Genomic DNA, 26,663 nt, shown 5'->3' with positions numbered 1-26,663 from the left:
TACAATTCATTAGTATGATAACTTGGGAACATAATGTACAATGAATTTTTAAAAAATCCAGTCTCAAGAACTGCCAAATTCTTTTAGCACAAGCAACAGTTTAGCTTAAGCCCAGAGAACCTCAGTCCTAATAGAGGTATTCTTCAAACCTTCTGAAGCGCATACAGAGCAAACCAAAAGTATAGCTTCTTTACAGAACATTGAGTGCTAAGTGTTTCATAACAAAATTTTCAAAAGTACAGCTTAGAGTAAAGCTGTCAAGGGCACAAGGTTTGCAAACCAAACCCACTAAAGAGGAGGTCTATCTGTGGTTATACCCACTGTAGCTAAACAGAATCTTGCCTGGGTGCATTCTGAACTTGAAGGTTGGAGCTTGAAATAGCCCAATCTTTAAAACAAATTAACGCACTTTTCATTTGAAAGGACACTTAGACTCTCATGCATCTTTTACTTTCTTCTGCAACACTGCTGCATCTATTATCTATGCTAACATGAATATAGCAGATATTCTCCCTATCCCCAGGATGCTGATGCACTAGCAGCAGCAAAACTATACAGAAAACAGAGTAATATCAGCTACTCATATAACATATTTATAACAAGTATACATATCCCTACATATGCACTAGTTTGCTTTTACAGGACTAATGTACTCTGATAATACCTACATCATCTTCAACAAAATACTAATACTACATAAGATTTGGAAAAGTGTTTCACAGATTTTTTTTTTGCCATTGAATGGTACAATATCTAGAGTAAAATTTAAGGAAAAAAAAAGATAAAAAATAGAAAACTATATATTACTTATTCAGTTGCTTTAACTCAAAATAGGTGCCATAAGTGTAGCACAAAACAACTTAAAATGGCACAGTATTTCTCTGTGGTTTCAGAACCATGCTCCTCTGGCAGACACCATAGAGATTGAGGCACCTTGGACCCTGGTGACTCACAGAAGTAGCATTCCACTTTGGTCCCCACCCTCCAGCATTACTATCAAAAACAGAGGTGAAGCTTTAACAGCTGTACACACCCACAAGCAAGGTGTGCAAGGAGCAACTGTACTAGTAGCACACAGCGGATATCGCAAAAAGAAACAGCTGATCATGGTGGGTGACTCTGTTAAGCAGCACTAAGGCATCCGTCCACATGCCAGCCTGACAGGCAGTTACAAGAGGTATGCTGCCTCTCGGGAGCTAAGGTCCAAGATATTGGTGAGAGGGTGCCACAACTTGTCAAGAGTACAGACTACTGTCCATTGCTACTCCCATTGGGGCACAAATGTGCCAGAACCTGGTCAGAGTCAAGGAAGAGTATAAAGCCCTGGGGATGCAAGTGAAAAATATTGGTGTCCAAGTTATCTTTTCTGTCATTTTTACCAGTTAGAGGAAAGGTTGCAGCCAAAAATTGACATATAATGCAAATCAACTTCTGGCTTCATGGCTGGGGCTTTCTTCAGGGTTTTGGCTTTTATGATGACTGGACATTCTTTGATATCTATAGCCTGTTAGGGAAGGATGAGATCCACCTGTCTATAGAAGAGAGTGGGGAATCTTTGGCAGAAGGCTGACCAACTTGGTGAACTGGCTTTAAACTGAAGGACTCGAGCAGACCCAAAGTGGACAACACTTGTGCTATTACAAACAACTGGGGAATAAGCCAGGCCAACCAGATCAATGACAAATGTTCTTTAGATGCTTCCCACTATGAGATCCAGAACCCCAAAAAGTTCATAACCAGACAGTTATTGTATCATAGGAATAAATGCAACATGGTGAAACAATTAATATGACTGGATGACAACGATGGATGGCTATAAGCTGTTTTGTAAAGAAAGGCAGGGAAGAAGAGGAGGAGTTGTACTCATGTTAAGAGCAGTCTTAAATGTATAGAAGTCACAGCAATTGTGGAAGCCATATGGGTAAGGTAAGAGGGGTCATCTCCAAGGAAAATCTTACAGTAGGTATCTGCTACTGATTGTCTACTGACTAAGTACAACGGAGCAGTATTTGGATCACTTAAGCAAGCTTTGGGTCAACAGAACATGGTTCTTATGAATGATGTCAACTAATCAACCATTTGTTGCAAGAATGACACAGTTGCTCACAATGTTATCCAGCAAGTTCCTGGAATGCATAAAGGACTGCTTCCTCATACAAATGTTAGATGTGCCAATCAGGAACGAGGCACTGCTGGACTTATTAGTCACAAACCAAGAAAACTTGCTTTGTAATATCTTGGTTAGCAACAGCCTTGGCTGCAGTGATCACATTGTGGAGTTTGGGATCCAGCAGTAATAATCGTCCTGTATGGTATTTAAGGTTTTGTCTTATCAGAGAGAGTACTGAGGAATAAGGTTGGAACAATTCAGTCTTGAAACAAAATCAGATGATGATTGCAAAGGGATGGAACTGAGATATCGCCTGAAGCAGAAGGAATGTTGTTAGCACCCCAGGCAACAAAGAGCTACATAGAAACTCTCCCATACTGGCCATATGAAGACCAAAATACAAAGCCAAGAACCAAAATGCAACAAAAGCTGCTCTCAGCAGGTGATGCAAAATGTCAACTATTTTACAAAGACTGACAATAATATCAGCATCTCTCTGGTAACAGAGTTATTTTCTACCTACCCCAACACATCACAGATTCAAGGTAAAATACTCCACTATGCTTATAGTCAACCTACACCATACGCATAGCATATCCTGACTTCAAATTACTGGCATCTCTAGCTGGTGCATATGGGGTATCAATGAATCTAACCACATTTGCCTTTCGCTTAATTACCACAACAGTTGAGATGTGAGTGGCTTCAATTCCAGCCAACTGCCTTCCCAAGCCTCTCACAGAAACATAAATAGAGACTGACTTTTCAAAGAATCCAGACTGTGCTTTCCTTTTTTCTACTGTTTTTTGAAGTTCTGGTCTCATCTGTTTTATGTAATGTAACTGCAATAACACTGCCTCTGAGTTAGCTCTGCAATAATTCACTCTTGGTACAGTAATAATTGAGTAAACAGAAGTTTCTACCAGAGGCATTCTTTTCTATTATTTATTGCAATATTTTTTCATAATTTAATGAGAAACATTTCAAAAGCAACATTTTTATCCTTTCATGTTAAATTAATTTACAGTGCTATAAGCCATAATGAAAACAGAGAAATCATCAGCAAAACAGCATGTTAATAAAGATAGATTTCTGCAAAGTTTTTTAACTAAACTCATAATTTTTTTTTTTTTTTTTCTATTTCTGTCAGGTCTGGCTTGTCTCTATTTGTTCCCGAGTATTCAGACGTACAGTGAAATTATATAGCAATGAAAAAGCAGAATCATAGAATACCAGGTCAGAAGGTACCTCAAGGATCCTCTGGTCCAAACTTCTTTGTAAAGCATTACCTAGATTAGATGTCCCAGAAACTACATCAAAACAAGGAAATTGAGGATAAATATTTTTTTAACTTAAGAAAGCCCAATTAACATTTGTATGTTTTATTCTAAATATCCACCCCTACCTAGTACGAAAAACGCCAACCTTCAGAATGATGTTGTAAAGATCTTATGTAAAATTGTATCCAAAAAATGAAGTAAATCAGTCTCAATAATGAAAGAAAATAATTGAAAAAAAAAAAACAAAACAGAGCCATAGCTTGCTATGCCTTTCCTCTATCTCAGCCCAACACTTGTTTCAGAGTCTCTATACTTAGCCAAATACAAAAGATATTGACGATCTGTGAAATTCTATTGTTATCAACAAGACTTGATTCTGCCAGGATTACCTTTAGGGAATTCAGAGTTATTGAAACGTAACTGCAGATGCAGATTTGTTGTAAATACAACATGGGGCATTTCTTTTTTCATGCCCTGATGACAGAGCTGGTTTTAAACTGGACAATGATCCTGTTTTTACCTGAGGCAGCATGCAGCCCAGCAACACCTGGGTGTAAAACATGTAAATTGGATATCTAACCGGAAACACAAGATAATGAAATAACAAGCTTTCATACAACTGCTGCCATTGCAGAAGTAACATTTCTTTTTAAGGCAGAGAGTTGTGGTCAATGGGGCAGAATCTAGCTGGAGGTCTGTGACTAGTGGAGTCCCTCAGGGGTCGGTGCCAGGACCAGTGCTGTTTAATATTTTCATCAACGACCTGGATGAGGGAACTGAATGTACCCTCAGCAAGTTTGCTGATGATACTAAACTGGGAGGAGTGGCTGACACACCAGAAGGCTGTGTTGCCATTCAGCCAGACCTGGACAGGCTGGAGAGTTGGGCGGAGAGGAACTTGATGAAATTCAACAAGGGCAAGTGTAGAGTCTTGCATCTGGGGAAGAACAACCCCATGTACCAGTACAGGTTGGGGGCTGACCTGCTGGACAGTAGTGAAGGGGAAAGGGACCTGGGGGTCCTGGTGGATAGGAGGATGACCATGAGCCAGCAATGTGCCCTTGTGGCCAAGAAGGCCAATGGCATCCTAGGGTGCATTAGAAAGGGTGTGGTTAGTAGGTCAAGAGAGGTTCTCCTCCCCCTCTACTCTGCCTTGGTGAGGCCGCATCTGGAATATTGTGTCCAGTTCTGGGCCCCACAGATCAAGAAGGACAGGGAATTGCTTGAAAGAGTCCAGCACAGAGCTACAAAGATGATTAAGGGAATGGAACATTTCTGTTATGAGGAGAGGCTGAGGAAGCTGGGACTCTTTAGCTCGGAGAAGAGGAGACTGAGGGGTGACCTCCTCAATGTTTACAAATATGTAAAGGGTGAGTGTCAGGATGATGGAGCTAGGGTTTTTTCAGTGATGTCCAGTGATAGGACAAGGGGCAATGGGTGTAAACTGGAGCATAGGAGGTTCCATGTGAACATCAGGAAAAATTTCTTTACTGTGAGAGTGACAGAGCAGTGGAACAGGTTGCCCAGGGGGGTTGTGGAGTCTCCTACGTTGGAGGTATTCAAGGCCCGCCTGGACAATTTCCTCTGTGATGTACTGTAGGTTACCCTGCTCTTGCAGGGGGGTTGGACTAGATGATCTTGTGAGGTCCCTTCCAACCCTTAGGATTCTGTGATTCTGTGATTCTTGGCATTGTTTTTCAGATGGTGCCAAACTTCCATAGTATTATTCCATGTCCCACAAAGTGATGGGTTAAAATAACATGGCTACTGCTATTTTTTAAAGTCAATCAAAAAGCTGGGATTTAAACAGTGCAACTCTTACCCACAAGGTATGGAATGACAATACCACAACTAAAAAGAAGAGATGATCTGTTGAGGTGAATGTACTGTTGTGTCTGTAATAGGTGTATCATAAGCAAGAACAGGGTTATTTCATAGCTTTGATCTGGCAGCTTCCAGCATGTTTCCAGCTTGTGGGAAGAAAGGATTTGCTAATTCATTTTAGATCAGTGAAATACACTTTGATATAAACAGTAAAAAAAAAAGCAGGACAATTGTAAGCTTTCCCCAACAAGAGACCTTTGAATTTCAATGCTCTTTTGCATTTTGAACTTATGGCTAGTTATCTTGTTATTCTTTTTTCCTGAACTATGGAGTAGTTTGATAAAGACAGTCATTAAAATTGTGTTTAACAGAACAGGCTGAGGTAAAGATTAACATTAAGTAGGTTTAATATAGCAGACAATGTATGGTATTTCTAGAGAGGATATAATTTATATCTTTAATCTGCTCAGTTACTAGTTAAATCTCACATTTGCTTCATTGACAATGGGCCCCTAAAAAGCTGTAGTATCTGATTCAGATACCAGAAATTTAAATTCTGGCATTAAGAAAATAAGTTTTGAGGGTTAACTCACATATTTCACAGAAAATTATCAGTGCAAGCTGACAGATCTTTTTGACTGATACAAAATCTTCTATAAGATATAGAGACTTCTAACATTAAAAATATATGCAAAGCAAGAAAATAAAAATGTTCATCTTCTGAAGTGATTGATAAGCACGCTTCTTGGGGCTCATGGCCTCTTAGTTTTTGCATTATATTTTCAACTACATAGTACATAATTGAAGCTTTTATTTTAAATCAAGAGTCCAGATGTTTTCACTCATTCCAACACATCTGGTCACATAGTATATTGTACTAAATCCAACCTAAATACCCAGATGATAAGCAATGTATTCTTTCCTCTGCTGCATTTGTTCATAAAGCCTGTCTTCTGTTTTAGGTGCCTTAATCAGGCACCTGATTTCAGCTGCCTGGTCAGCTGAAAGCTTCTACCAAGGCAAAAATGAATAGTAACATTTCAGATTTCTCCTCTTCCATCTCTATTCTGATTTAGCAGAGTTACTCCATGCAAAAGGACTAATGCAAAAAAAAACCCTACTTTATTATTGGTAACAAGAGACAGTAAACGTAGAGAGAAAAAGAGAGAGAACAAGGATTCCACAAGTCTAAAGAAAATTAGCACCATGTCCCTTTCACATACCTGAAAATAGAGTGATCTGCCTTTGTGTGCACAAGATAGCAGACAAAAGTACTGCCCACTATGCTTCCCTTCTCAAGGCCTGTTTTACCTCATTTTGTAGTTCTAAGCAAAACTGTAATTGACTCAGTAATTGATGGGTAACAAAGACAGCTAATACGCTACAAAACCAGAAGACAAATGGATTTCTGCTCTCAGGTGCATGCTCACTTCACCCCAAACTCTTCCCTCAGAAATTCTGCATACAGCAGAATTTCACAAAGGATTCATGAGCAAAACCAGGACTGATTATGATAGCCATAGTGTAGTTTCAAAGCTATGCCCATTCAGATATCTTGACACAGACATCAGCTAAATTGAAGCAGTGAAAATCTTTTTTCTGCAACGAGAAAGCCACCACCCCAAGAAGTGGAAAATAAAGGAGCCAACATCCTTTTCCTAAATGATCAAAAATCCCCAACACCATTAACATTTACATGAGAGGAAGAAAAAAGCCCCCCCCCCCCCCAATATATATATAAAATATATGTGTATATATATAACAAATTCACATCTAGTTAGTTATTTAGCTACTCCTAGGTCCCCCTAAGTCAGAGGTGAGACATGCTTTTCCAGAAGGAAAATAACCCTAGCATAGCTGGGCTAAACTGTGCTCTGGAAGTGTTTATCTCTCATCATTGTGCAGAACTAGAACAGAAAAAACAGCTATTTCAACCAAGCTGAGCTGAGTGGCACAAACTTGCAGTAACACGAGTTCAGAAACATCTCCTGGTGTGAGGAGATACAAACACAAGCTGCTGTTGCATTGCTAGTGAGATGGAGACAATGGGATAGCTGCATTTGTCCAGACTAACAGCTTTCTAGATTTCACTGACTTTTAGTGGGAACTTAAACACTTAGCTCACATTTACACTTTTGACATCTAAAAAGAGGTATCAGCACCCGCCTCTTCCACCCTATTACTTGCAGTATTCCAGTAAGGACAGGTGGCAGATACACAAAAGACTGGTTACATGCCCTTTAGAAAATGTAAAGGCAGACACAACACTGAAGATGACATTACTGGATTTTTATAATCTGGTTAGTAATTAACCGATACCTGGATACAAGCAGCAGAGCTTGTGTCTGCTTGTACCAGTGCTTAAAGATATATCCTGCTAACTACACCTAATGAAAATCTACAGATGACATGGTTATTTGAAAAAAAACGTGTAGCTCACAAGGTGAACAGGATATCTGAAACTGTATAATCCTAAAACCAGCTGAGAATAGATATGAAGGATAATATATAATATATATAAAAATAAAAAAAAACAGGAGAACCTATATAATAGAATTTATGTGAGCCTACATCTGATTTCAAGTGCCATACACTCTAAATAATGTCATTCAATTTCATGCTAAGCAGCATAATACTGCTATTTTAGAGTACTTGGTAGATATCATAACATCAGATGATTCCCGCACATAGAAAAAATATACACAAAATTGGAAACGACAACACAAAAATAGAAATTATAAACACTAGAAAGCATACTAATACACATTTAAGTAGCTCTATATTTTTGTTACAATATTATAAGTCTGAAATTGCACTTATTATACCAAGAATTTCAGAAAAGTCCAAATCTAGTTAACTTTATTGACAGAAAATGTAGCAACTCTATGAGAAGTAATCATAATTTAAATACGACTTTCCAGAACTTCCAAACAACACGTATTTTTCCTCAAAGGAAAATCTTGAACATCAGTTTAGAATCTCCTAACATTAACTAGAGCACTTCCACAAAGGAGGACAAAGGTCCTCCTCCAGAAAGTTGCTAATATTTTCAGTGATAGCAGGTAATGAACTCACTGGAATCATTACAAAATAGTCTGCAATAATACTTCAGTACTACTAATCACACTAACAAAAAAAAAAATTCTTCCATTTTATGTGTGGGATAAATGGCAGTTTACATGGTGACCACCAACAAACTGAAAACAGGCACCCAAGAGAAAACATGCAAAATGAAATGGTATCCAATGAAAATAAATAATTCAAATAAAAATGTGGCACAAAAGGATCAATGCACAATTGCAACTTTGTACTGACTGAAAAGATTCAATGTCTTTTCAACAGCTGAAAGAAAGTCAGTTTAAACTTCTGACAGAAAATCAAATGGGGAACGTGGTGATGGTATAGGCAAAGCTATTCTTGTCAAACAAACTGTCAGTTTAGGTAGTGGGATTTGCTCTGCTATGGTGTGCAACCGCTGCACAGTGCATAACAGAAGAGCTAGAGAGCTAGGATAGTGGAAAGATGTAAATTCCCATGCAGAAAACCTGTGCTGTGGTGGCTATATACTCCTAATAAAAGTTTGCAGCATTTCTTAAGAGACAACTATTTCTTCCGGTACAGTCTAAAAACCTTTCACAAAACAGGTAGAACTTGTCTGAAAAGCACTGGTGATTTTGTTTCTTATTTGTATTCTTTGTAGATCATTACCTTTCTACATATCCAGGAAGATATCTGCCCTAAGCCAAAATAAATACTTTTCCTCAGTTATGCACCATTTAATTTATCCTTTTTATATTAACATGCTAATAATCACAATGCAAGCTTTTTTCTTTTTACCTGCCTTGGGAAAAAAAAAATATATACATTCTGTGCGCTTCAGCCACGTGTTTTGAATAGTCTGGTGTGAGGTGTAATTGCAAAAGGCACAGATACCCTTTCAAATTCATCACAAGAGTATATTAAAAGCTACCATTTGGGTTTTTGCAAACAGTTTTTATTGATTATTCACTTTTCAATGTAAATTATACTTGAATTAAAGGTGGAAAGAAGTTTAGTCTCTCAAAGAAACTATACTGTTAAAGAATCAAGAAGAGTCAGGAACGTGGAGCTACCTCAACTTCTTACTATTGAAAAATATCCAGCTGATTGATCTCCTTAAAAATAAGCAAGCATCTTTGAAGTATAGGAATAGAAGAGACAAGAGTGCCTTGACTACTGTTCATGTCCCTTGCTTTAGATAAAACCAACACTGTGATAAAATGTGGGTATTGCCCACCTTATTCATTCTTAGATATAACGTAAGGAAGGCACTGCATCCTTTTTATATTACTAGCAGCCAAACTCCTGCATCTAAAGGAAAACTACTTAGGTTACAGGCTAAGTGTACATGAAGTTTGTAATAAAAATAAATTTGCTGTGTATTTCATGCCAACGTTATTAACATTGCTTCATTTATCATATGCTGTCATAATTTCAGTCAGTCTACACTACCAATAATTCATCAGTCATCATAAATTATTTCAGATACATTTGGTAACCTATATCTATATATATATAGTATAGAAGCATTTTCCAGTTATTGCTGAACTAGGCATGTGATTTTCTTTGTCACATGTGATATTCTTTGTCAAATTTCAGTGGAAAGAAAACCTGTGATTAAATTCATCTGGGCTTAATACTCAATGATTGTATTCATAAATTATCAGAATAAATCTACATTAGCTTCAAAATTATATCCAATATCACATAAGGTGTACAAAATGTCACATACAATTATGGCTAAAAAGACAAACCCGAGGAGTAATTAACACAGTTGAGAGCTCATATCACTAGAAGTACAAAAGCAGAAAGTAAAATTAATTATTTTCATCTCCCTCATATGGTTACTCATCAAACCAGGCCTCATGGGGACACATGATGTATTTCAACTAGACAATGAAAAGCAGCATGCAATTACGCAACTCCTTGGAGTAGCTGGTTTGTACCCTTGAGTATTCTCAAGAGAGTATTCTCTAGAAAGTGTTCTAACTTTACAAATCACCACAACTATTACATTGCTGTCAGTTCAGACAAATGATGCATGCAAATACATGCTTACATAAACAAACAGTGTATTTATAATGTAACAGTTAATACAATTACATCATCAGGCAATTAGAATATGCAGTTATATAAGCCTCACCCTTCTTCTGATACTGAATGAACTGCAAAGTAGCAGGGGAGATTAATCTTTATTAGTGACATTTAAGTTAATGGTTACTGATCATGAAAACCAAAAGAAGCACTTTCTGCACAGCAGAACCATTATTTTCCTAGCTGTTTAAAAAAAAAATAAAAAAAAAAATTAAAAATTAAAGCTTGAGAGTGTAAAGCAGAAATTATTACTGAACTTAGAAATTTAGGGTTTTCATTATTTGTGTAGAGAACTCTTTATCAAAACACTGCTTTATATTTATATACTTCATTAATTATTTATGGAGGGAAGGACTTGTATGCATTTTTTTTTCCTATTGTCTATAGTTCTGAATGGTTCTTATGTGGAAATTAAAGAACCCCAAGATACCAGGTCTCCAAAGCTCCACTACCATTAAAATTGAAGCACTTGACCTAAATTTATAGGTATTTTATTTTGCCAAATAATCCATTTTTCAAGGATCACATGAAAAATAAATTCTTCAAATACTTAATAATTCTAATGTTTTATCACCATTACAAATAAAAAACCTAATGTAGAGAATATAAAAAGAAAGCCTATTAACCACTCAGTCTAGAACTACCTTCCATTCACATCTGCTCTCCAGGATCATGCAACTGAATTCAGAAACACATGAGGACTTATATCACTATAAAATTAAATCAGCATAATGATGGATGACTATTAAAAATCTGATTCAGACTTCACTTTTGTCTTGTGCAACAACTGTAGATTTAAGAGTACAATATAATGGGATTTAGCAGCTGTTCAGTAAACAGTTAAAACCACATATTACGACAGCAGTGCCAAAAGAATTATTTCCATCCAACGGTATTTACTCAACACCATCACTTATAACTACAATTTTTCAAAGTATGTTCTTCATAAATAAATTAAGGCATAGAGCCTTCAGTGCCTGGAATTTCCAGTTTTGAACTTTCTGTCAACATAAAAGTCAGACACTATCAAAGATACTGGAATAAAAGGTCCTGCCTCCCAGACAGCTAATCAACCTTTCATTAAAGAAATTTTAAGACCTCACATAGACATATATGTATTACTCTCAGAAATTGTAGTGAAGAAAGAATGGTGAAAGCATAACAGTATATTTTAACAACATCATGTCAACTGATTATTCTTCTTTCTCTTCAAGATTCTCCAAACACCAAATACAACATTCTCTTAAAATTTTTTGTTTCCAAAGGAAAACAAAAAAACAACCCAAAACTGTTTGCAAACTGTCCAGCCGTTAACTATGAAAATTCTAATCGTTACATCTTTTTATTATCGCAACAGAGCATGTTGAAAATAATCAGCAAAATACCAAATTAATATTTTTCATTTATTTGAAAGTAATGGAGAAAAACTAATTCAATTAAGCTACAGAGAATAAATTTAATGTGATTTATATGACTTCTATCAATATCAGAAACGCTTAATAAACTTTCATATTTGTCAAGTGCTCAAATCAAAACTGTAGCTCGGTAGAGTAATTCATTTTTATGTGACAAAAAAAAAAAAAGGAATTATAATCCAAATGCCTATTTCAGCAAACATTCCTTTTTGTACATTTTAAAAGTTGCACTTCAAGACACTTTTTCAAAGGTGTTATATGCTGAAAGATGTCAGACAAAATCATGGTGTGGCTCATGTAAGATTCCTGCAACAATTTCCGAAGCAACACGTAAAGGTTAGTAGCAGAATCAGTTCTCTTTTTCAAAACAATTTCAGTTTATTTGAGTAGCTACAAATTGGAAAAAATTGGAAAAAAAGTTGCTAAACTGAGGTGCCTGACTTACTTGCCACTGTTTCATGAGCTCCCGAGCCATTTTGGCATCCTTTTCTTTGTGTGTAGCATCCTGCAGGACATTTGCAGTTGTTTCAGCTTCTGTAAGCCAAGTAAGGAACTTCTCAAGATCCAGGTAGAATTGTTGCAACATTCTTAGAGCCGATTCCAGTGCAGCTTCACGCTCACAAACCCTGCGCAAGTACAAATTGTCAAATGCAGCACTCTTAAGAAGAAAACAAGTCTTAATAATTTAATCAAAATACAACAAAAACACACTATGTATTTTTCATGTACCAGTGAAGATAAGTTTGCAGATACATTAGCTACAGAACTTGCACTGTATGTCTTGCAGGTAGGGTTCCTTTTTTAACTTTTCTCCTGAGGACTATTTACTGGAATTCATGTGGTAAAAAAAATTAAGCAAAAAGTATAATGTCTTTGAAAGTATTATGACTGAAACATGCACAATTAAAACCCAAACAAACAAAACCCAAGGCCACAAACACAAAAAACCCACACAGAAAAAATTACAATTTGTTTTAATCCAAGATTGTTTTCTTATTTGTCATTAACAATACAGTGGGAAAACTTGTTTATTTTTAGAAATCATGAAATAGTTTCTGATCACTACACAGTATGATGAATTATTCATTTTTGATGTGAAACCTTTGGAGATTGTGTTCAGCACTTTAAACTCCAATAACACTGAAGTTTGGGGGGCAGGGTTGTGGTTTTGGATGTGGGTTGATTTTGGTTTGTCTTTGTTTTTTTAATATGATAGGTATCTTTGTTGTAATTTATCAGTCACAATGAAAAATACAATTTTAAAATATAAAAGCTATCTTATCCTTGGGGAAGATCTAAAGAATATATTGAGCAAGAACCCTAACGGCTTCAGCAGTTTCAGCATGGTGCTGAAAAAAAACAGTATATCTGTGTTCTATCAACATTCATGTGCAATGTTGGTGTTACATGTACTCACCAATTTTTTCTGCATGGAGCCTGAGCTAAATATGGATTTAGAAAGGTGAGCAGGTAAGCATGACATACTGCTCATTAACACAAGTCTGTCAATGCTACTACTATTGTATTACCTGCATAATTGTTTAACTTCAACATGGTAATTAGTATTTTTTTTTAGTTCAGAAAATAAAAGGCATTTGGTTAGCAAAAAATCAAATTGTGTTACTTAAAGCAGAATGAATGCAATTGATGCACACCCATGCTTAGTCTATGAATCTGTGGTGATCTGTATATTTCTAGATATATCTCCTGTCTAGCTTTATAGTTATTTAGACAGATGATAGATTTTAGGAGCTATAATTTCTCAAGTTGTAACTTAACATGAAGTTACCAGAGGTGGCCATGAAATTTCTAAATGCTAATCTCTATTTCAAATCCTGTTTGCTGTCACAAAGAAGTTGTACTCCTTAGTAAGTAATGATAGTAACATGAAACCTAGTACAGTAGTTGAAGTAAGAAATGAAACAAAAAACTTGCCAAGTGGTACTAAAATGTTTTTTGACAAGCATATAAGTAAAATGGAGAAAAGGAGAGTAAGTTGGAGTATAGGCAAGGACAAACATTTCTGAAGAAAAAAAACAAAGTCCTCCCAAAGAGCCAAATCTCATAATAGCTACCATATTTTTAATTCTTTAAAATCTAATACACCCACCAGAAAATATCTAGTACTTTGTATTTTAAATTTTGATACATCTAATATGCAATAAAATTTCAACTACATTGACAGCTCTCCAGTGTATCAATAAGTTTCACTCGGCTCTCCAATTACTTGAAAATGATAAAGTTAGAATAGAGAAAAGAAAGCCTAAAAATTAAGAATAAAACTGAGTAAAATTTGGGAAATTATCTGAAATCTTGTGTGTGTGATCTTAAAGTTCATAAGCAAGGTATTGCGTTATTAAGTAAAAGTCAGCATCTGTACTGTGATATACATACAAAATCTATAAAACTGGGTATGATGTTACGGAATCTAACAAGAAGAGAAAATGCTGAGGTATGAGAATAATGGTGTCATTGAATGAAGAACTCTTCCAATATATTTAAGAATCCCAATCCCATACAACACAAGGAATACAGTGTTTGGAGAAGGTCCATGCGTTTGACTAACAGTTTTTCTTCAGCTGTAGTGTTTGTTGCGTAATTTGTAATGAATCATATTTTGAGTGTCTGTTTGTTTGAAATAGTAAGCTTATTCACATTACATGATACTTGCAAGGGTCAGTGTTTAAATAATAAATTGAGATGTTCAGGTAACAGGAAACATAGTAGGTGCAGGGCATTATGCCAATGTACACTACACTATATTGATACAGAATACATAACATGTAAGGAAATATATCAAAGAGTAAACACAGAATATATTTATGATGGGTGAAGTAAAAAACTTCTGTTCCACAGGAATTCCTTTAAAAGTAATATAAGTAGAGAAATTCTGCATCATTCAGTGTTCAATAGATCACTAAATCACACTTCCTCTGCAGACTGTGTGATCTAATGTTAGCACACTGAGATGTAAAATAAAATAACCTGGACTACTGCCTGCCAAAGTATTACTAAATGGTTTTACTTCTATAGTTCATGGGTTGTCTCTATATAACTGTATTTTACCCTGACATTCCATACAAATAAATTAAATAAATAAAAAGATAATAATAATTAAAAAAGTGTTCCTGTATTTCCCTTTTCTGAAGCTATCACAGACAATTTGTACAACATACATCTTTATGATTATACCCCTTCTCCCAGTTTGACAAAGGAACAATTGCAAAGCATTATTGGAACATTTAGTTTTTGCTACTAAATAAATTTAAGCTTTTACTGGTAACTTTTTCAGCCGCTTTAACTTTGACTGATAATGAACCTATCAAAGAGGCAGAATAATTTAACCTCCCATAAAGTAGGAACATGAGATGTCATCACAGACAGGAAGAAATTTAAATTCTTAAAGTGAAAATTAAATTCTTAATTTAACTATTATTGACAGAATTGTGAAATGCAAATTCAAAGTAAATCATACTAATTTATTTTGGGAATGCTGCTTAGAGAAACTATTCCAGAATCTATGAACTATATTCCATAGAGCCACTTAAAGTTATTAATATATGTTAGTAAGTTTTTAATTTGCAGATTAACTCTGGAATGGCTGACACACGTTAGGTATAGAAAACTATGTCAAGACAGCATTTTAAGTACTGCTTCCAGGTGGTTTTCATGATCTCAGCCTGCTTGACACCTCACTTAGGAGGACACAGTATTTTTCCAGTAACACTTTTGCATGAATGTTCCTTTCACTTCAACCATCCTGACAGAGGGTACTAGCTTTCCTCTCCTGTAGAACACTGGCACGTGGATATGGATTTAAATTTTTTGAGTGATCTTTATGTATGCATCCTTACATCCTACTATCACTATTTTGTCTTGCTTATTACAAAGTGTTCTTCACAAAGTTGATCCTTGAACAATGGAGATTGCTCCCCTATGTGCAATTCTGCCTCTGAAATGACTTCTATGTTGCAAATGATGAGAAAACCTCAAAGTGCAATTAAATGCGGAGCTACAGTATCAGCATCTGAACCACTCCAGAAATCAGTGTTCAGATGTAGCTGACATTCATCCACAGGCACTTATCCTCCCATCATTGTGACTGAGGAATCAGGAAAGCTTTAGTGTGCTGGTACAGAATATTTTTACTTGAAAGACAGGCTTTCAGATTTTTTTTTTTATTTATTTTGTGCTTTATTCCCTTCCCACAAGGACTAAGAGGCTAACCTGATGAAAACGCTACCTCTTAAAAAAGCAACAATAACTTCCTAGAATGCTTTGCCTGATCTTTATCACTGCTAATATCTCCCCGAGGACAGCTGATGTGGAAAACTGAAAGAAAGAAAGATTGCATTTCAGTGGTGGAAAGGTCTTTGAAAAAACTAAAAAATGCCTCTTTTGGAGCCCAATGTGAAGATATAAATACTGCCCCATTGATTCAGGTATACGAACAGGATTCCTACAGGTGACATGTTTCTGTATTTCTAGGTGTAGTACTTCTTTCTGCCTTATGTTTCTTTCTCAACAATTTGAGCTATTGGCTGAAGGCTGACTCTCAGTGCTTTCAGAGCAAGTTGCAGGGTATCTCTGCCTTGGCTGCACTATCTATACCGATTTGGTATGAATAACCAGCAAACTTATTTTAAATTCCAGGTGTAACTGTGCAGACAGAGAGACAAAGTGCAATCGCTGCTGCAAAATAAACACACCAAGGCAGTTCTCTGCTGATTCTCTTCTGCAGGAGAGAATGACAAAACCCATCAACACCCCCATCTTGCAACTGGAACTCAGACTATCATCTGTTTTGATACGGATACAATATTGTTCTTTCCCTGACAACCACACACAGTTTCCTAAATGATGACAGTCTTTTCAGGTACTAAAATTAGAACATCCTAAATAATCTCCTGATCACAGTAATTAGCCCATGTAATTTGTCCTGTCTTAAAAAGCTACCGACACAAAGGGGGGGGGGGGAAATGTTTCAAAGAGTAGTTATTCACTCTGCTAAACAAAACACAATTGTTTTTTTCCTGATGAGTTTTTCTACTGTAAAACTATTCAGTACCAGAAAACATGTTGCACTAAAAATTTTTCTGTTTTTTAGGTTTACATAAACTTCACTAAGTTTATGTATTTAGTAAAATGGATGAAGCAGGAGAAACTATTTCTTTTAGCATTGTTCATTGACAGGTTTGTTTCTAGTCTTATACTTGTCATAGGCCTTCTTAAAACAGCCAGACTCTTGAAAACAACAAAACACATCAGCCCCCCTCCCCGCCAAGCATTTTCCTTTGAACTGATGGCCTTTTTAATTGCTTTTGTACATTTAGCAACAAGCATTTTTTAAATTTAGCCTGTTTGTTCCTTACTTTTCTTTATTAAAGCACCATTGAACTTTTATAAAAGAAAAAAGGAAAAAATTGTGTTTATCTATAAATTGTCAGATCAACCTTGGATATTAATCTCCCTTCCCTTCTACACCATTATTTGTTAAGACTGAGAAGGGTTGCCCAAAGCAAAGGAAATAACACACTTTAGGGCACAGAGTCACAAACATAGATTTCTGTACAGGACCTTTAAATAACCTCTTTTTAAATAAGCACCTGCCAACATCAGCACAGAGGATCTGTGTTATCACAGAGGAAACTTCCTCATCAATCTTTAAAAAAATAATTAGTCTTTGATTCTCTGCTCATGTATGGGTTCACACACTCCCCAGATGACTCTTAATGGAATAGAAAGCATATATATAGAGAGAGAATTCTTTTAACAGGCTTTTCTTGCCACCACCTTGCTTTGTCTGTGTCCTGTCCCACTGTTGTCCCCGTCCCCCCCTCACTGTTTTCTGAATTTATGGAACCGATTGACAAAATGCAGTCTAACCCTTGTATCATTCATTAAAGAGAATCATAATGGGTTCTCCATTAAAGGAAGAATCAGAAAACACAAGAAATCCTAAAATCAAAACTAAAACCAAACAGCCAAAACTGTTCTCTTATTCCACCAGAAGAAGCAAAAGTATTACTGCTGTTTAAGTCTTCTTCACACTCCATGGTCTATATAATATGTAGAATTAAGTTTTTCCTTGCATTCCAAAACATTTCATTCTTTTGAGATTCCAAGGCAGTCAATGCTACTATTTAATAAAAGACATATTAATTACTAAGATACAATTTATTAAGATAAAATCTTTGCTTTCTAAGACAGTGAAGCGTAATTAAAACTGATTATGAAAATAATTATATCCTGAAGGCACTTGTTTTCTTACCCTTAATTACTGTAGAAACAACTAAATTTAATAAGACTGTCAAATGCACTGAATGGCATTACATAAAATCAATTAGGCCTCACAAAGGATTCTACTAAACTGATAGTGTACTTTTCATTTAAAGCTGCAACCTCTGAGGGCTGAGCTCAGTGGCCTAGCAGAACAATGATTTGCTACCACGTAAGAGAAAGAAGTCTCAGTTTCTGTACTGGAAAACTTCTCAGGCAGCACTTAGGGTTCTTATTAAACCATGCATCACCTTAAGTGAGACTAACACTAAATAAACAAATATATATTTTGTTTCCCTCCTCTAAAACATTGACCTTAATTAGTACTAACACTACACAAAGATGCTGACAGATCAGAGGGAGTGAAATTATTTAAAAAAAATTATTCCGATATATCAATGTATTTTAATACGCATAAAATGCTAAAAAGAAATAAAAATGACAAACAAGGTCAAGCTTTGTAATCTTCAGCTCAGAAGCATCTGGTAATCAAAATTGGTTAGCATCTGAGTAAGAAAGAGAGATGGCAGACTGCCTACTGTTTCTTATGTCTATATAATCTAATTTAGTAATATTAGTTGTAAAGAAACATCAAGGTTCTTCAATCCTGTTCTTTTTGCAGAAGGAACAAACTCACTTTTTAAAACTAATCAATCATTCCCATGTAGCTGCTATTATTTCTGAATAGGATACGTAAATCTAAATAAAAGTCTTACTAAAACCAGCTTGAACTCATCAGTTCAAGGCTTACATTCATGATTGTATTTGACACCATAATAATCATCATATCTTCAGGACGAAACCTGGTTGCCAATTCTTGATTTAGTTCTGCTTTTTCCAATTAGATGAAAAATTGCATCCCAGCAGACTGCCCAGGAATTATGTTTATATTTACAGTTTTCCACAGGTGAAAGATTATAGCAATACATTCTAAAATTCTAACCTGATAGCCATTTTCTTCTTCATGCTTCCATCTCTGGTTAATAAGAGAGAGAAAAAAGAAAAAGGAAAGAAAAAAAAAGTAGTCCTATATTCCAGTTTGTGCCCATTACTCTTGTCCTGTCACTGAGCACCACACAAGAGCCTGGCTCTGTCCTCTTTGCACCCTCCAGATCTTGAGGCATCCCATCAATGCCCATGGACTTACACAATCCAAGTTTGCTCGCTCCCTTCAGTTCAAGAAGGCAAAAGCCAGCAAATAAAATGGGTCATATTTCACAGAGTTATGTTTTTTATCCAGGTTCACAGAAAGCACATCACAAAACAGCACAGTGTTGACCACTTAAAAACACCACAGGAGACATGACAAAAAATCACTGGGTGATATTCCTTGTTCTCTGTGTTATCCCAAGGAATTCCTATGGATTAAACACTCAGATACAAACATCTTAGTGCCTAAACGCCGGACAGACAGTTGGGACAAACACATCCAATAGTACATTGGTATATGAAACTGTTTAAAATAAAAGTCACCTTCCCATTCCATAAGATCTGGTATTGAGCATTGTTACACTGCCATTATAGCATTGTATTATATTTTTCTACCAGAATGTCTGAATCACTAAATTACTCCCAATTTTATGCTTTGATCTTTATTCAGAGAAGTCATGGTTCAGGTTTTCTAACAAGGTATAGACAATGCACAAAGCTTGAGAGGAAAAAGTTTTTGTTTTCTCAGAGACCTGTATGTATAAAGTCAACTACAGAAACGAATCACAATCTATATCCACAACAGACATCACAAGAAAATAACTGAATAGCAAGGGGTGGTATTGATAGAGCACATGCAGGCAATGCCCCATTATTTAGCCTGGATATTACTTTTTCTCAGATGGTAGTCATCTTAATTTTTCAAGTTCTATTCCAGTACTACAAAGGATTCCTAGAAATCAGATTAGAACAATTATGTCAAGAATTCACGGGAGGAAAAATAATGTAAAACATTAAAAAACAGATCGTTTCTCTCAGAAGAACCATAAAAAAAGAAAGAAAATAATAAGTATTTTAACTTTCTTAACCTCAAATAAGCACTGGAGATAGCGGCCTTGTGTTGCAATTAACAATTAAGTTCAACTGATATTAACATATCTATTATGATAACCTGTTAACCTTCCTGTTAAGAATGCAAACAAGTAAATAAGTGCATTGGTAAAAAAACCCTGTAGCATTACTTGATCTCCATTTCATTCTGCTCATGAAGTGTGAGGTACATACACATGACTGTGTATAAAATAATCTTAACAATGTCATGGAGAAATACAGTTTTAGACTAATTTATCACAAATTCCATGCTTTGCAGTAGCCACAGATGTCTAAATTTTCATACTTTACTAAGTGATTTAAATTACTGTACAATTTCTATCTAAAGGATAAAATTCTGAACAAGGAAATCAAGGAAATAAATAGATATTTTTAAATCCACATGGAATTATCATGACATATTGTTCTTCTAGGTCTTTAAGATATTTATGTGCTATTTTGATATCTTATATTAACTTCTGTAACTCTTTTATGTGTATCCATACTTCTGATCTAAAAAAATCCATCATTTGCTGTCCAGTACCTGCAATATATTGTCTCATTAAGTAAATTCTTAAAAGATTTTAGTGTTCAAGGCCAGGTTGGACAAAGCCTTGGGTGAGATGGTTTAGTGTGAGGTGTCCCTGCCCATGGCAGGGGGGTTGGAACTAGATGATCTTAAGGTCCTTTCCAACCCAAACTATTCTATGATTCTATGATTCAAAGTTGCTCTACATAATTGTTTAATATGCTGAAGCTTATTCCAAATGACAATCTGAACAAGAATGGCTTATATTAATAATTTTATTAGCCCCAAATATAAAGTAATAGTATTATTCTAGTAACTTTAATATGACTTGCTCATTTCTCCCAGTCTGAGCTAAGCATATTATACATTTAGAAAACTTCTGATGGTACCACATGAACATAACTATCATAGAATCATAGAATGTCCAGGGTTGGAAGGGACCTTAAAGGTCATCTATTTCCAACCCCCCTGCCATGGGCAAGGACACCTCACACTAGACCATATCACCCAAGGCTTTTTCCAACCTGGCCTTGCAATCTGCCAGGGGTAGGGCATCCACAACATCCCCAGGGAACCTGTTCCACTGCCTCACCACCCTCACAGTAAAGAACTTCCTTATATCTAATACAAACCTCCTCTGTCAGTTTAAAGCCATTCCCCCTTGTCCTAACCCTACCTGCCATTGTAAAAAGCCCCTCTCCAGATTTCTTGTGGGCCCCTTTAAGCGCTGGAAAACTACTCTTCTCCTTGGAGCCTTCTCTTCTCCAGGCTGAACAAGCCTAACTCTCTCTCTGCCTGTCTCCATAGGAGACGTGCTCCAGCTCTTTGACCATCTTCATGGCCCTCCTCTGAACTCATTCTAACAGGTCCACATCCCTTTTGTGCTGGGGGCCCCAAAGGTGGGTGCAGCACTCCAAGTGGGATCTCACAAGAGCAGAGTAGAGGGGGAGAATCACTTCCCTTGACTGCTGGTCACATTCCTTTTGATGCAGCCCAGCACGTGGTTGACTTTCTGGGCTGCAAGCCCAGGTCATGTTGAGCTTCTTGTCAAGCAGCACTCCCAAGTCCTTCCCCTCAGGACTGCTCTCAGTCCAGTTTGCCCAACCCATACCTGTACTTGGGATTCCCCTGACCCAGGTAGAGGACCTTGCAGTTGGCCTTGAACTTCATGAGGTTATCACTGGGCCATCTGTCAAGCATGTCAAGGTCCCTCTGGATGGCATCTCTTTCCTCCAGCACGTTAACTGCACCACACAGCTTGATGTTGGCAAACCTGCTGAGGGTGCACTCAATCTCACAATCAATATTGTCAACAAAGGTGTTAAACAGCATTGGTCCTAATACTGACCCCTGAGGGGTGCCACTCATCAGTGGTCTCCATTTGGACATTGAGTTATATGTTCAACAACCTTTCATATTTGTGACTAGCTAAATCTTGCGCCTCCATAATCAGGCTGTGCCCCAAAAAAATATATATCTGGAAGGAGAAGCCATCTGTAAAGAATAAATACACAATACATCTATACAAGTACTGAAGTGTTTCCATCAGAAACAGAAATGAAGCCCTGTTTTGGCAATTAGTGCTAAAGATTTCTGCTTTCAAACATAAATATCATTCTACATTTCTTTATACATTTGCCAACTTTTTCTTAGAAGTAATTAAAAGACAGGTATGAAAACTAGAAATAGAAATATTGCTTTATTGACTATCCACAAGTTAAGTCCTTATGTCAGGATCTATTTAGGAACCATGGCAGGGGTGGAAAATTACAGAAATGTCTTGAATGAAACACAACTGAGGTTAAAAACTCATAACATAGTCAATGTAAATAACATTCAGCCATGAGCATTAGGGTGTGAAGAGCAGGACGGAAAATATTTGGAATAGTCTAACCCAGGCAGGACTGTGAATAATTCCGGATGAAAGATATCATCAGGAATGTGATAGTGGAAAGATTCAGTCTAGATGTGTACAAAATACCAGACACTACAAGGAGGATCTTAAACTCAGTATTACACTGCTGCCTTCTTCAACTAGCTGTAGCTTTGAAGGAATTTAGTATTTAAAATTAAGACCACCAGCTTCATGAAGATGTCAACACATACTAGCATCTGAAAGATTATTGATAAAAAAAAAAATAACCCACATTATGCCCAACATTACCTCACTCTCCTAATTCTGGCTTGAATACGTTTTCCTAGCCAACACAAATGAGAGTAACACCAGACATAAAATGACTAAATCAGTGACATGATGTGAAAAACAATTTACCCAAAGCAAAATTTAATAAAAGTGTTCTATGCTTCTATTTTCATTTTCTCAACATGAGAAGAAGTAACAGTGACATGTGTCCACAGCTCCAAGGGGTCAGCAGAGTATTAAAAGGAACGGTGTCACCAAAGGCAGATCAGAACTATGGTTTCTTAGAGCCATCTTATTTGAGCAAGTCTATTCTGCTGGACAGAAACAAAGAGAGAAGACAGACCTGGAAGAATCGCCTCCCATCCCTTGGAGTAAAACCACACTGTGAAACTTAAAAGATTGACTACCACAAAAATAAATCTACCTTCTTGGAATCAATAAAGAAATATGTCTCATAACAGAGCAATGGACACTATCAGTGATTAATTAACAACACTGAATTATGAACCTCAGACATGCTCTAAGCACCAAGAAGTCATGGAAATTTCTGAACTGTTTGACATTACGGACAATAAACAGCAGCATCTCTTTAAGTTTTTAAAACAGTAACTGAAATCAGTATATAAAAGTCCTGTTGTGGGGTACAGAAAACGCCTCAAAGTTAGATTTTAGAAAAACAGCCACCAAATAAGACTTGCCTAACATGAAAAAAAAAAAAACACACACAAAAAAAAAAAACAAACCCCAAAACAAACAAAAAAAGTAATATGAAAGAAAAGAGGAAAATAAAGAAAATAAGAAAGAAAACATAAGATATTAATAAGATAAAATGCAGAAAGTGGGAAATGGTTCTCGCAAGCTGGGCACTTTAGGTAATTCCAATAATAATTTGTTTTTTAACATACATTGTGTCAACTGAGCAAATGGAACTTGAAAAATATATGTACACATTTTAAACAGATAAAAAAAATACTTTTTTCTGTCCTTACCAACAGAAAGTGGACATGTATAACTCATTGCCACAAGGCACTATTGTGTTTGAGCAGATATCTATCAAATACATAACTGATTATGTATCATTCACAAAGGAAGGATCTGCAGATATGCCAGCTAGAGTGATAATTACAAGAGCTATTATTTCTTACTTCTTGCAGGAGATAACATTTCTTAGGGTTTGAAGGAGATTTAATGTTCATAGCTGGGGAAAAGCTCATCTTTTTTAAATCTGTTAGGGAATGCAGCACACTATAGTTACATAAGGAGTACTGGTCAAGATGTGATTGATACTGAATGCTAGCAATATGAACAAATTAATCTTTCCCTTTTCACATATTCCTTTCTTTCTTACTGTTTCCCCTTCTATGTAACAGATACACCTTAAAAACTGTGCTTAGATTTATCAGTTTAATCTCACCTTTTCTTCATGACTTCTCACCACCCCTAATCTAGAACATGCAAGAAAATGACATTGCTAAATTTGCTGCTTTCACATCTTCTTTCAGTATTGCCACTTCCACAGGTCTCTGCCTTGGTCAGTAAGAGTTGTAGCCACCAGCCTCTTGTGCTGATGGATCCTCATCCAAAATAATAATGACTCATTGTAATTTGTCAATTTCTCTGTGAGTTTGTATAAAAGCAACATGTGGTTGAAATATCATTTGCAGTTAAAACACAGCCACAAAACAAAAGGCAAGCACCACTGCTGTCAAACTGACACATTTGGTAGTGGTAGCTCTCAAACAGAGACTAAAAATTTAATAGACAGCCTGAATTATCCTCTCAGTTTCAGTTATGACTGACAAGCCAGTGAGGGGGAAGCTTACACTGCCTGCACAGCAGCTGATCAGAAGCTACAATGAAACGCCACAGCTTGCAATAGCAAGGAAATGCTGTTAAAAAAAAACCACCAAAACCAACAACAACAAAAAAAACCACCACAAAACCAACAACTCAAACCCCCTAAGCAAACATAGAAAACCTTGGCGAAAACAAAACAAGGCTATCACAAGAATAATAATGCAAACAAAAAATGACAATTAAGGTCAAATTCCTTTTTGCTGGCACTCTGCAAGCCCATCAGCTTTATTAATTTCTTTTCCATTGTTTGTTTTAAAGGACACAAAGTCTGATAAGAAGTCTATGGAGGGGAAAGGTAAGTCATGCATTTGTTGCAATAAGCTTTGGATGAGAGCAATAATCAGTTTGCTACACTTTGTCAATTTATCCGCAGACTAATACGAAATAGATTTAAGGTTGGTCTTTCAGGGCACAGAGCACTAACTTCTGTTCTTGTTCAAATAAAGACTAAAACTCTCTAATTCAGAAAATCTCACCTTTAAGAAAAAGAACAACACATTTGTCTTAATCTGCTAACGGAGTAAGAACAAAAATAGACATTTCTGTTCTTTCTCTCACAAAATCAGTCTTACTTATGTCTTCCTGAGTCCCTTCCTCCTCCTGCACCTCCTATGTATGCAAAAGAGTGAGATTTCTCAAATGGAGTGTTTCTTTGAAATGTCCATATTAAGCTTTGATTACGATTCAAATTAGTCCATGAAATCGCTCTCCCTTCAGAATTCTGTTCCATGAGCTATTTAATGATTTTGTCCAGATGGATTTCACTATAGCATAAGAACAGCTCTCATTTTCATCAAAAGGAATAAACAGCATGGAATAAACAACATGGTAAATATGAACAAAGCAGCAGAATTCCATTTCACTCAAGACCAAAATATAAATCAAGAATGGGGGGGAGGGGGAGGAATAAAAAATGGAGAGCAACTGTCTGAGTGGTAAGGAATGGTCTTCCAGATGTTCTACTTTCAGTTTTCCTGCTTATTTTTAATTATTAACTTGCCCTCAGTATTTGAAGCTGAAAGCCTCTTTGCAAAATGCCAGCACTGTCCTTCTTTTTGTCTATAATGAAATCATTAACATTAGATTACAGCTAATGACACAAACCACTAGACTTTCAATCAGCTGAATACATGGTGTCTAAGAAACCACAGCAAGCCACCTGTGGGGCAGACAAGTTGGATAGAAACAATCAATTTAAGAAAACCAGCACTTTATTCTGAATGACAGAGGTCATTTCTGTTTGTGGGAGGACTTAGCAGACCTACAGATGATCTATTGCCTTTCTGGAATTAATAAAAGTACTAGCCTACAGTTGTATCTATTCAAGTGGTGGGAATGCTAAGTTTATTCACAATGATATAAGAGTTTTAAGAAACATGTCCTGAAGTTACAAGGATCCATAAATCCTTTTAGTCAACTACTGAAATACTGATGCTACCTTTTCCTGAAATAACTCAAGAACTCTTTCCTTTTTTTAATTCGAAGAGCTTATCAAAAATCACAAGAATACCTTCACAAAGGTGGAAATGATGAATCATGGCATATTATGGGTAACATTGCTTTTTCAGCAGCTTCTACAAGCATTTTGAAAGCATTGCACATTGAAGACTATCCTCTCAGAAAGTGAACCAGAAATATTCAGTACCTCCAGTTGACCTCTCATCTTGGATCCACATAGTGGTGTCAGGACTGCACAAAAAGTACAGTCAGATGACTAGAGGAAAAAAGGTGAAAACTAGAATATAAGGAGCTAAGGAGATTTTGGAAGTCATCTATTTATAGGAGATTTGCCTGGAATTGTATTTATGTCTTTTTATATTTTCCTATATGTGGCTGAAATGCCATTATTTTTAGGCTCATTAGAAAACAAAGAAATCTTAACTGATGTCATTGCTGATAAGATTATCTTTTGTACATAATTACCTACACTCTCAAACAAATATTTAATAAAATGTCATTCAAATAGGTAGCCCCCCTTTTATCTATCATCATAAAACAGTCCCTCCCCCCCAGATGGCCTTTTAGGTATACTTCTTTAATCATAGAATCATAGAATAGAATCATAGAATCGTTA

General features: G+C 36.2%; 1 protein-coding gene across 18 annotated transcripts in view; it reads right to left on the bottom strand.

Moving 5' to 3' along the window:
• DMD (dystrophin) overlaps positions 1–26,663 on the bottom strand; it is a 1,199,681-nt gene that overhangs the window by 223,221 nt on the left and 949,797 nt on the right. For all 18 annotated transcript variants that reach the window (XM_057411860.1, XM_057411861.1, XM_057411863.1 and 15 more), the window contains one exon: positions 12,208–12,388. In XM_057411860.1, the coding sequence (XP_057267843.1) occupies positions 12,208–12,388 (181 nt within the window). The remainder of the gene's footprint in view (positions 1–12,207; positions 12,389–26,663) is intronic.

This window comes from Pezoporus wallicus, unplaced genomic scaffold, assembly GCF_028554395.1.
Source record: "Pezoporus wallicus isolate ANWC-B61680 ecotype Strahan unplaced genomic scaffold, APGP_CSIRO_Pwel_v1 contig_1438, whole genome shotgun sequence".
Taxonomy (NCBI): domain Eukaryota; kingdom Metazoa; phylum Chordata; class Aves; order Psittaciformes; family Psittacidae; genus Pezoporus; species Pezoporus wallicus.
The sequence above is the reverse complement of the archived record's forward strand: the minus strand, read 5'-3'. Positions and strand labels throughout refer to the sequence as shown.